Source organism: Pipra filicauda, unplaced genomic scaffold (genome assembly GCF_003945595.2).
Source record: "Pipra filicauda isolate LSUMZ 115617 unplaced genomic scaffold, ASM394559v2 scaffold309_size868695_pilon, whole genome shotgun sequence".
NCBI classification, from domain to species: Eukaryota; Metazoa; Chordata; class Aves; order Passeriformes; family Pipridae; genus Pipra; species Pipra filicauda.
Genome location: NW_024104431.1, coordinates 147,140 through 160,367, shown reverse-complemented (window position 1 = coordinate 160,367; position 13,228 = coordinate 147,140). Strand labels below are relative to the sequence as shown.

Sequence of the window (13,228 nt, the reverse complement as noted above, 5' to 3'; positions counted from 1 at the left end):
AGGAGCCCAGCACATCCCAGTGCTGTTACACATTTGTATTTCAACGTCCCTTCTCATTATAGTAACTGTGACTAAATTTTGGAGATACTGCAGAAAAAAAAAGCCAATTTCAACCCTTTGTTTCTAAAGTCACATTTCCCCACTTCCTCTTTGCCTGGGGCTTGCAATCCCTGTCCTTCTAAACTCCTTGATGCCCCTCTTAAACTCAGAATATTTAAAACTAACATTAAAACTGGCATTAACAGCAAGCTCCAGAGCCCTTTGGAACTATAGCCCCTGTGGACCCCTGGGGGCCCCAGGACAGCACAATTTCTCATGGGACTCAATTCTTGCCTTGCTCAGACCCACATGATCAGTGCTCTCACTCATCCCTGTGCTTCCTCCTCACATCTTTGCAGATGCTCTCATCATTTTTTGTCCCATGCCCACAACATGACAGATCATTTCCTCCTCCCCTTGTGTAAGAATAATAAGTCATTTAAGAAAAACGACCTTGACCATGTCAGCTCTAACGCACCTCACTTCAGTCATAAGGGATATTAGCTTCATTTCTCTGTGCAGAAGCTGGATTTATAACTTCCTGTAAATTATCTAGCCATTTGGAGAGCTAAGGAATGCTCCAATGAAATTCATTTCATCAACATTAATTCTAGACCATTAATTCTAGATCTAAATTAAAAAAAAAAAAATGAAGTTATATATAACTCAAAGTAGCAGCACCTATAAATCCTTCAAGCCTCTGGCAACTTCTCTAATCCAAAGAAATCATGTTTCCTTGTATAACAAGTCTTGTGATGTCTGTAATAGCACCTCACTGTAGTAACAACAGTCTCAATGTTATAGCTCCCTTGCATGCCTCAAGTATTAATCAGATCCCATATTTATATATGAAATTAGAGTATTCCTGATACTCTTCCTGAAACAGATATGCCATTTTTAAAAAAAGTACAATAAAGATCAGGAGTGTGAAGTTGCTGTTGATACTGGAGTCAAACATTGCAGCTTGCTGGTCATTGCTTTACTCTATTACCTCATCCCTTCACATTAAAATAACATTTCTAAATGGGCAGTCTATTCTATAGGCAATTTTCTCTGCCATTAAGTTCTTTCCTTTCACTTTTAAACTGAAGAGAGTAAAGAAAAATCCCACTTTATAACCAGAATGAAGGATTGCATACTTCATGCTAGAACTGGGAATACCATTCTCCTTGGAATGCAAAAGACTCAATGGTCAAAATATTCATTCTTCAATTTAGAAATTTCTTCACGAAAACAACATTTTTCTCTTTCATAAGTAAGCTTAAATCCTAGCAGTTTACCAAATACACTAACTTTTTTCTAGTATTGTCCTGAAAAGTCCTGTAGCATCCTCCACCAGCTATGACATAAGTGTTACTAATGCTACACTACAAAAAATGGTATTTTTTTTTTAAATGACCAACCTTGATTGAATTCAACCTCACTCAGCAAAAAATTTGTGACCTTTATACCTCAATGTAACTAAAATTATATTTAACAGTATTACTTTCTTTTCCCAAATCTCCCATAACCATCTCTAATTTCCACTGTACAAAAAGAAAATTCACAGTCAGCTGCTTGAACTTTTATCAACATGTTTCAGCTACAACCAGGATTTTACTTTGTTGAGTAATCCAAATATAATCTGCAGGCATAAATCTACATATTAAATACACATTAGACCATATTAAATTGCATATTAAATGCATTAAACAATTTGATCCAAATACTAAACTCTAGATTAAATCCAGAAAGCAGAAGTATCAAATAAGTAGCCCCAGCCAACAAAGAACTTGTAATTCCAAGGCAGGCAGAGTTTAAAGTATTTCATTACCCATCTAAAGATGGGAGCTTGTGTTTTACAGTTTGGACTCAATCCAAAGGATGACCCAGTTCACCCATCCCTCCCTTTGGGGAAGCAAAGACAGTTGGAGAGGATGCTGCCCATATCCATCTCCACACGTGCTGCTGTGATGGATGTGTGCTGGCACAGCTGGACAAACTCACAGAGGATACAGAATTCAGGAGAGAATTCTCTCACAGGAGCTTGCCTGTTCCATTGGGGCAGAAGAGAAAATGCGAAGCCCTGTGAAAGCAGCAAGAGAAAATACGGCCAGGGCTGTTCTTTAGAATAATGCCAGGGCTGCCTACAGAGGTACAGTTAAAAAAGACTGCCCAGCACTCACATACAAAAGCTACAACAGATACTCTTTAATTCTTCAGCTGAATGAACCTCAGTCATTTAGCTTCCATATTTCTTATAGTGAACCAAACTCATGCAAGGACAATTCTTTTGGAGGCCGGAAATAACATCTTATTTTGCATTTATGTCTTCTTTGTTCTTTATCCTTTCAAATCTATTAAGATTTAAAATTGAGCCTCAATTTCATGACTGCATGTCCCTGAAAACGTGCACAAAGTATCAGAATTTGTTACATATAAGACTATTGCCTGTGGAGGAAGAGATTAAACCAGTTTGGGTGCTTGATCCACTGTCCCAGCCAACTGCACTCTTTCAGAACTGCCAGCACAGCAAGCACAGGTACAGCACAGGGTCACCACTGTTCTCACATGCACTATGTGTGGCAGAGGCAGATCCAGAGATTAGTACATATAAATCACTCACCCAGGAATAAAAAAGCCTACACAGTTGCCAACTAAGGCAACTAATACAAAATGCATGTTTTTACAAGGGCTTTTCAAAGAAAGAGTATTGTGGGAAGAACAAGTCATAGGCAGGCAAAATTCATATACTGCAGTTACTCAAAGTGAGAAGACAAAGGGGATTAAAACTTAGATGATTTTTTTTTAATAACCAAGAAACATTAGCAAAACCAGCTGTTGCACTGTAATAATTCTAAAAAGCTTTGTTATGCCTTCATATTCTCTTCCAGTAGTAGTTTTGTATTTTTAACTTGCATTTTGGATTTGCTGTTGTTGGCACACTGACTCAGTAGACACCAGACAAATAACTTTTCAACAACATAAAGACTTTTAAAATTGTATCTCTTAGCCCCTATCCCCCTGAGAGGTTGGAAAGTGATTACTTAACTCTTTCCAGGTTTATGTGTGCATCCCTTTTCCATTTCTGTGACTGACTTTCTTTAGTTACAAAAAAATAAAGCATCTTAGCAGTTACCTCCATCTAAATCACAGTTCGTATCTTTTTCTTAACCATGTACTTTTTGTATTTACTGATTAACCTATTTGATTTCACACTTGACTCGCAGGGGATCCAATTCACTGCCTGGTAGGCTTAGGACAGTACTTTACAATTACAGAAGTTTATTTTAGGTATAGTAAGTACTTAAACAGAACCCCTATTTTAAGATGACGAAGTACTGATGTGCTTGCACATACAGAGTATTTCTCCAAATTTACTTCCATAATCTCACTGCTTTAAGTTCATTCCAACTAGACTAGTTTTATATTTAATTTTTTGTTTTAACTGGAATAGAGTCAATTCACTTATTGTCTTAGACAGTCACATGCCATTAAATAGCCATTTTGTGAGATTTTACACTTCAGTAATCAGACATCTGCATGTAAACCTTCATACACAGAAATGTCAGCAGAACTGCTGCACACAGACTTTGAAATCAGATCTGTGATTTGATCCTTATCACATCTCAACCATGAATTAATTTCACTTCCTACCAGAGCTTGCAGCTCAACCTAATTTAAAGAGTATGTTGTCAGATTTCAAGGTCGCATGTTCCCATTCATACTAATCCAGTAAAACTGCACTATTTTAAGGCTGCTGCATAACAATTAAATGGCTAAAAATCATCATCAGACCTGTAGAATAACAAAAAGTATACAAAAATAACAACAAACTCAGTAACTGACAAGCAGCTCTTGCTTCATGAAATATTAAATATAAATATAGTTTCAGTGTCCCAGCCTCAATACCTGGAGAATGCAACAACTCATCAGTAATTTGAAGCATGTTAATTAGTTAATACCTAGAGTAGGGGTTTTAGACGTTGAGAGAGCAAGAAAACAGAAGCTTATCCTAAAACTTTTTTTAAATGTTATGCTCTCTGAACTTAATCCCTTTTCTCTGGGCAAATTTTTTATTGTATGCATAACACTGTAGACTTTTTTGATGTCTCTTCATGGGGTCAGACACAACTTTCATTTACAAGAACATGATTTTCCACCCAGTTTGACCTTAAATCAACTGGAAGTCACTGCTAAGTGATAAGAGATAACCAATCCTTATCTTCTCAAGCACAAATAGGTTAATCTTGGAATCAAATCTGGGGTTTAACTGTGGAATTGGTCATTAATTTGTATCACTCCTAAAGTATCAGGTGGTCTTTCCAGGACTCCAGCCAACTTCATACAAAAAAAACTATGTTGCATGGCAGACTTCAGCTGGAAGCCAAGTTATAATGCATTCAAGGAAAAGATGTTGTAATAAGAAAACTTCAAGAGAACCTGAAATACAGTAAGGGAAAGGAAATACCAGCACTTTGCAGAGATGTTCATTAAAGTGCAAACACCAGGAAAATATTCAGAATCAAACAGAAAGAAAACTCAGGTCAGTAAAAGCTAGGTTAGTACTAATTTTCAAGGCTACTCAAATTTGCCTGTTTTATAAATCTCTGCAAAATTAGTGTCAACCAAAATTCAGCCAACAATATTTGCATTACTGTAGCAACACAGATGCAAATCTTTAAACAATCGTGCTGGTAAAATTATGCCATAGTTCATAAAGGAAGAAACCCTAAGACATTGCAAAAATTTAAGCTGACAAGTAGTTTACAAATGGTTTTCCATATGAGATTTCCACATAGACGTATGTCTGAAATTCATGTTCTGTTATTAAAATTTGTGATGCTTAATTTCCTCTGATGGTCACATGAATTAGCAACTGCTGGCACTAGAGAAAAGCTGTGCTAAATCTATATGATTTTTCAACAGCTCTTCACAGTGCAATCAACTTCACTTATTACCATTCACTAGGTATACAAATATTTACAGGAAAGTCAGAAGCTTACAGAGTTAGAAAAGAAGCCATAACTGTTTGTGCAGAAAGGTAGCCTAAATTAGATGCTGGCAATAACAAAACACCAATGCCCTTAGTATGTGTGACAACTGACTGCACGAATTCTCTTGCACAACTCTGAATGCCTTAAGAGAAGTTTGAGAGACATTTCCAGAGGAAATACAGACTGTCAGAAGAGTGCAAATACTTTTAACAATTAAATACTCTTGGACAACATTTAACAGCCTATAAGATGAATTGAGCACAATAAAAGCTCACTCAGATGTAATACAAGTAACTCAATTAACACTCCAACATTCAACAGTTCAGGGAATGCTGAGGAAGATTTGCCTCAAGACATTCACAGCACCTTCGGGCAAGGCTACAACAATATGTGCTTCTTGAAACCTGCATCTGGGAGTACTTTGTCCAACAGCAAACTTTTTCCTTTTTTTTGACTTGACAAGGGCTCATATACTCTGCAACTGTTCTCTTGAACTAAGATGCACATTGTATAATTTATGTTCTTAATTATAAAATGAAGCTTATCAGCATGTTTGTCTGTGTTGTGTAATTTCTTATTCTTCACAGCAGAATAATAGAATGCATCTTGAAAAATGTATTCATTCTTCATTGTGACAAAGTGTATTGGAATGGAAGAAATTTAATCTCTAAATTCTTTTTCTTCTCCCTTCTTTACTGGTGATTTTTCCTTCCAATTAAGTCTGAAAATCTTTCTAGAAGAGAATTGGTAGCCCACACACATAAAAAAAACAAACCCCAACAACAAAACCAAACCAAACAAAAAACCCACCAGGTTATAATCCTAATTTAACAAATATTTTTAGTAATGGATGAGCCATTTCAGGTACAGAACTCATTGATAACTTCGTCACCTTGCACTGTCAGAGACTGGCAAAGAAATTATACCAGAATATTGAAGTTGTTCTGTCATACTGATGCCAACTCAGTGTGATGGATCATTACATGTGAAAACTGGGGCTATGTCTTCTGACTTATGGAAATGTAATGAGATGTACCAAGTTCCTTAGAGGCACAATTCATTTCTAGAGACATCAGCAAGTTTCTATTTCAGATTTTACAGCTTAAGTATAGGAGTTCCTTCAAATTTTGGGGTGCTATGTTCACCATTAACTAAAATTACACTAAAATCGTAAATAAAGTACAATTTAATATCATTTACTACAATTCATAAAGAAAATGAGTGTACCTTTGCAAATGTACCTGAGGAGCTGTTATCATTAAAACAGGAAACGTCAAAAAGCACAGACATTGAGCCCTATTGGTAGAGAATGTCTGATATTGAACAGTACAAAGCTCTGCTGATCAATACTGTTTAGACAGAGGATGAAAAATCCAGTGCTCACCAGTTGCATAAGCAGCATGAAGAACATGAGGCACACATTTATGCTTCAGCAGTTCCCTAGCACCTGGAAAGGTGCTGGAGTACTGAGGTTGATGGCTTTGTACAGCTATTTGTTCACAGCTCTTCCCTCTCACATAAAAACTGATGAAATTATAAATTTATTCACAGCAGCATTTTCCATTTTATAGTTATGTGAGATTTACTGTGACATTGTATATAGAGATTTAAACCCTATCAATGCTTTGGCACTATGACAGCAATTGACAGGAAAATAAATACAGGAAAAAAGCACTAAAAACCCTTTCATCTGTTGCTAATCCAAATGCCATTATTTTATTTCTTTTAGTAGTTTTGTCAAATTTTTTTCCATGTGTTTGAAATTTCAAACAAAAAAGACAACTTGATAGCAACATCAGCTTAAATTAAAAAAAATTCTTTATACTGAATAAATCAGCATTTTCTCTGTCTTTGCCGTCAAGAATTGATTCTTATATTTGAATTTGCAGAGTTTCATTTAATCTGACTAATAACTGTACCAGTCTAGCAAATCTATCAATCTGTGGAGTTAAGCAGTAGTGCCTTTTACTGAAAGATGCCATCATTTACAAGTCAAAACTTTCAAGTAAAAACATTTTATAAGGTCATTTCATATTTTTGAGATGTCATAACGGATGTTTATGACAATGCAGATTTATTCATTTGTAGTAGTATGGGTAGTGTTTTTATAGCTGCCCTCACTTAAAATCCCTTCAGAATTCGAACAATACTGAGGGTTGTCTGATGAAAAGATGTTTGTAACTCTGACTCAGCTCAGAGGGTTGGCTGGTTCTCATCCCTGACATCTTCCCTTCCATACAACCCTACAAGCAACCGTCCTTCCCCCTTCTTCCTCCTGGCTCCCCCAAAATAAAATGACTGCAAATGCCACTCCCCATCCTAAAGGCACGAATATGTATTTATTCAAACATATCATGAAACATATGAGTATTTGTGCACACCAGTTGCTGACGATAATAAGGGATAATAATTGAAGTTATCAGTAAAGATATCAGGGGAAAGACAAGGAGATCATGTTTTGGTACCAAACAGAGGCAACACTTTACAGGTATTTCTAAAATCTTCAAAGAGCAACATAAGGTTTCAGCTTAAAGACCATTCTGGGGCTCGTTCAGAGGCTATAAAACTCAGTTTGAACTGTTCTGTGTTGATGTAACAATTACCTCGCCTGGCAAAATGTCAGTAGCAGAAATACCATCAGTTCAGCAGAACAGTGTGTGAAGGACAGACTAACTAAATCTATTTTAGGCACTGCACATTTACACACATTTTAAAATCTGCTCTAACCAAGACTCATTTCTCACTTGGACTGTGTTCAACAGGAATTCTTTTTCAGAAAAAAAATTACCATTATTTGAAGATCTGGGAAATACTGCTTGATGAATGAAGAAATATGATGACACTAATTGACATCATGAGAAAACTTAAGACAGAAAAAAACAACCTACCTCCTGAAAAAAACTAAATTAATCTCTTAATCTCTTCAGAAAGAAATTCCAGGGCAGGCCTGAATCTGTCAAAGTGAATTTCTCCTGAAATGCACCAGATTAAAAACATGAAAACAAAAAAGCTCACGGACACAGAAAAGTCTCAAATATTAATTTTGGTCTACCCATCAGTAGTGATTTCTTCAGGAAGTTTTCGTAACATCAAGTAAAATTAACTTCTGAAGACTGTTTGGCTAACAGAAAAAACCTGTTAAGCTAAAGAACTTACTGTTAAAATATTGTTGCAGTTGGGTTTTTCTGTTTTGCTTGGGATTTTTTTTGGCTATTCATATGTTATTGTTTCAACATCAAATATATTGCATAATATAATGCAGAATCAGAAACAAACAGGATATTTTTAATAGTAAAGCACACTGGAAATTCTGAATTTTCTTCCAAACTAGGATAAGTTCCCTTTTAATACCAGTTGCCTATTATACAGCTCAGCCTTGTTCCCCAAGAAATGACTGAAAAAATGGTCAGGCACAAATGTCAAGTAAGTGCAGAAACAGAATAAAAAAGGGGTTTCTGTGTTTTCTCTTAGTCAAAGAGCTCTGAGTATTTTACTAGCATGAATCCTTTTTTTTTTTAAATTGATCCTACCCTTGCATAGGATAAGAAACACAGCTTGGGATACAGTAAACCAGCACAGAAAAGTGATTTTGCAAATAACAAACAGGGTTCATTCACTAACCACAAGAACTTGTCATAGAAATTACAGATGCTATGGATCCCACTTTTTGTAAGAGACAAAAAACTTGAATTACAACATTACTAAAGCAAAATAACACAGGCATGTTATTTTGCTGGCACCAATATCTGACCTTTATAATCACATTCAGAAATACGAACTCTGGTCTGGATTTGATTTTTTTTTTCCAAAACTCTTTATGACACCCTTAAGATGACAAGACTTCTACGCCTTCTCATGTTTTAATCGATCATAAAACAAAGTGAAAATTTTATTTCTTGTATATATTCTATAATCTTCTTTCATCCTCATGAAAGCAGTAAGTACAGTAAAGCACTCAAGTAATTTAGGAATTGAAATCCAAAGGAAGAGAAAGTATAGTTACATTTGGGTCTTACTAGGAACAGAGAGAAATGAGGCTTCTGTACTTCTGAAAATGAATATAGTTGGAAAATGGTTGTACAGAAATTCAACTGCTCATACTACAGTGAATTCATGCCAAAATTTCCCTTTCCCACTATTATCACTCCTTCTGGTATTGGCAATCCCTTTCAAATAAGATGCTTCACTCCTGGTGATTTCAAGAACACTTACATTAGTCTCAGCAAAGATAAGCTTGGTTACTTTGTTTAATTGGGTCTCGAAGAACAGTGGCAGTTATTTCTGGAGGAAAAGGGCAACAATGAAACGAGCAGCCTTCAAGAACTAAGTTTCTTAGAAAATCTTACAAATGGGAATGGTTTTTCCACAACTATGGAATAACCTTGGCTGTGGGCTTTAAAACTGTGTTAGTTTTTACTTCCAGCAGTGTCACATCAGTAAAAATTAACCTTTAACACAGAGTAGGAGAGTGAATATCAGGAAAGTTGTAATTTTAGACTGAATCTGAAGAGCTTTCGACCCTGGCAAACAGCATTACCCTTTGCAGGGTTAAATCTGGTGTCTATGGGGAGCAAACCAGCTGGGTTAGGGATGCACTGACACGCAACAATCCAGCCCAGCCAAGTTCTGAACTGGAAATCATCCACTTGGTTGTTCTGTCTCCAAGTCAACACCTCCAGTTTTTCACTAATAATTCAAGGATCCATAGGCTGTCTCTATTTTAAGTCCAGCTATTAAACTCGACTACACATTGAACAAGTGTCAAGTTTAAAAGTTTAGGTTAGGAGCAAGGAGACAAAGTGATCTGGAAAACAGAAGTGCAGTTTTTACATGAGCTTGGGCAGCTCCCTAAATGAACTGTATCCAGTGGAAACAAGACCTAAGTGCTGACATGGGAGTTTCCCACAGATTCTATTGGCCTTCAAAGCCATGTGTGTCATCAGAGTCTCTTGCTGAAGCTGTACATAAATATCTAACCGGTATTAAAAAAAAAAAAAAAAAAAAAAAAAAAATTCCATAGAACCTAAATTAAAGCCAGATGTGGAAAAAGCAGATGCCTAAAATTTACTGTCATTTCAAGACAGAACAGAAACACTTGCTAATATTACTATTTACTGAGTAAATTGTCACGAAGGAAGTCACGTGGAACATTTATAATTTCCTGATGCATCTCACGCCAAAGAAGTAAGTGCTTTATTAACTAAAATTCCTGCAATAAGTATCAAAGTTAAACCACAAACTAAATCTGTATTATGATTGCTACTCTGATTGCACGTTGAACTAGGATTATATTCTTATCAGTCATTTTAAAAAGACAAGGTAAAGCATGTCAAGATGGCATTAATACTTGGGTCAACAGACCAGCTCTGGAAAAGGAAACTGAACAATGCAAGTAAAAACGATATTCAGTAAGTGAAAAGTCTCCCATTTCTTACTGCAAGTTGTATTGCTTTAACCTGGGAAAATGCAGTCTGTGCTAATAATGTAGGGAGGGAGAGTTTTTATGGAAACTTCAGGCCATCCAAAACTGTTCTGTCACTCCTACGGAACTCGCATAACTTATCCAGAATCTCTTTTAAGCACCTCAAATTTAGAAGCAATTTCTCATCAAAGCAATTACATACACACATCATGAAAGCAGCTAAGCATTTAGGTGAATTTATAAAACAAGAAAAAGTTTCAGTGTGTGATTTCACTTAAGATGCTGAAGCATAAGACCAGCATGACAGTTTTGCTGACTGCAACAAAACACTCTAAGCAAAACATTCATTTAAATCCTCTTAATGAATCAACATTTTAAGAGCAATCCTTTTTAAAAAAGCACAAGATTGAGTTGTTTCCCTATCAGATGCAAATTTATCAGTCAAATATCAGTGATTTTGCATGCAGAATTACAACCTGATTATGATGCTACTGCAGTAAATATGAGGTTGGATGACATTTAACTTTACAAGTCTATTTTCTTTACAGTGCAGAAATAGCACTGGTGAAATTTTACTAAACGGGAGGAAAGGAAAATCTTCAGTTACTAGAAACTATTTTTAGGGTCTCCAAACCCACCAATAACCTATAAAATCTCTCCGAAGAGTTTGCATGCTGAAAGGCACATAACTCCTTAACAGAACAATCAAATATTCTATTCACCAAAAGAGCCCATAAATGTCTTATGAAACCTCTCAGTACTTTTGCTGCAGTCTTTAGAACATAACAAGAATATATATCTCAGACCAATCTAAGGAGCACCAACCTTAACAAATCTAATGCTTCCATTTTAGAGAACACTTTCTGCCAACGGCAGCTCCAAAGTAGCCAGAAACCTGAAAAACCATTTTGCAGACCTCACACTCACCAACTGCAGTGTGAGAAAAATGAGCTCAAAATACAAGAATAATTCAGCAGAAAATATATTAAAAACACTCTCTTGTGCATCTAAAAAAATTAAAATTTGCCCCAAATTATGTTCTGAGGGGGTAGTGGGAGACCCCAAAACAACCTCTTTGATTTTAAGAGCCAACAGTGGTAAAATGCAACGAAAGAATAGGTCTTTTAATCCGAAGCAAGCAAGCATGCTCCAGCATCTGCAGATAATCTGCCTATCAGACCTTAACCTTCATCATAAACACAGACTTTATCAAGACTATTATACTAATTAATCCTGATAAAACAGATGAATTTTTACAAAAATATACCAATACTACAGGGAAGCAATCAAGAAAAGTCACTGGTTTTATGGCAGTTAAGCTAATTTGAAAGCATTAGCTCTGCAAATATTTTGTATGTCAGTTTTTCCACGTATGAGTAATGATTTCATCACATAAACCTCAGCATTGAATCAAAAGATTTTTTGAAAGCACACTAATTTCATTTTTATTATAAACTTTGAACGTCAGTAAGTTGCAATAAACTCACACCTGACTCCACATTTTGTAGAAAGTATCTAAAACTTCATAAACAAACACCTGTGGACACGTTGAAACTGCAAAAGAAGTTTATTGACTGATGTCTGCAAAATAATACATTACTAACTAGGGCAATTGTAATTGTTTTTACATTTTACATTAGCAGTCTAAAAGTCAGGCATGGCAATCAGACCACAATTATTCTAACTGTTAATAAGTGGTACGTGTTAAATGGTGTTTCTTCTCCTTTCTTGGATCCCTCTCATATATATATTTAAATATTTTCTAGGTATTACCAGGCTGATTTAAGAATGCATCAGGTATTTTACAGTTGAATGTTTCCAGCATCTGCTCCAATTATTTTAAAAGGTTAAAACACGAAATAGAGAGCCAAGTTATCATTATCTCCCCCAACCTTATTAAGCAACACTGTTGAGCCATTTCCAGCTGAAAAAACAGCTCCACCATTTGCACAGGCTGCAGTAACTCAATAATCACTTCAGAAACATCCATGTGATACGACTATGCCAAAATTAAATTATGATGTAGAGTGGTATAGACATTGGCAGATGGAGTAGGGAACACTAATCATTACTAAAATACAATATTAAAACAGATACCTGAGCAACCTGATCTAGTGAGAGGTCCATGGCAGGGGGATTGGAACTAGATGATCTTTAAGGTCCCTCCCTACCCAGGCCATTCTATGATTCTGATACCTGTTTCATTTTTTATGGAACACACTCAGCTATCACAACTCTTTAGACTGTGTTATTGCCCATGAGATCAAAACATACCCCAATTTCTTCCCACATTCCAACTTTTGTCACTAGACAAACAGCATTGTTTACCCCATACTACAATCCCTCAAGCAGTATAATAATTACATTTTAATTGACCTAAAATGGTAATTGATTTCCTTATACTACATAACACAAGTCACTTATTTCCTTTAAAAGCAGTATCTGAAAACCCAGGATATAAAAAGTTACAAGTAATTTAAGAGAATGTCCAAATCACTGAGTAAATCAAATACCACTGCTTGATTCTATCAGTGATTCATTTAATCACATGGCTACTTCTATCAGTGATTCACTTAATCACATGGCTAATTCTTAAAATCCAAATTGTATTTTCTTACCTCTGCAGCTTGTGTCTCCTGGTGTAATAAAGTTAGACCTGTCAAATCTTCCAAGAAGGAATGTGAAGAATTAAAAACTTTAGCTAGGAAATTAAACCCTTCTCGCTCATACTGTTCAAGGACCTGTCAAATAAACAAACAGAAAAGTATTTAAAATATAATACCCATAACAT

At 35.7% G+C, this 13,228-nt stretch overlaps 1 protein-coding gene across 5 annotated transcripts in view; it reads right to left on the bottom strand.

The window, feature by feature from the left end:
- The window catches only part of ATG7 (autophagy related 7), a 119,370-nt gene that overhangs the window by 55,152 nt on the left and 50,990 nt on the right, over positions 1-13,228 (bottom strand). For 2 of the 5 annotated variants that reach the window (XM_039383417.1, XM_039383418.1), the window contains exons 18-19: positions 13,056-13,178; positions 1,828-2,104 (exon numbers count right to left, since the gene is read on the bottom strand). In XM_039383417.1, the coding sequence (XP_039239351.1) occupies positions 1,913-2,104; positions 13,056-13,178 (315 nt within the window). In that variant the 3' untranslated portion in view covers positions 1,828-1,912. Of the gene's footprint in view, positions 1-1,821; positions 2,105-13,055; positions 13,179-13,228 lie in introns of those variants that run through there. The other 3 variants (XM_027748455.2, XM_039383419.1, XM_039383420.1) reach the window with 2 other exon arrangements.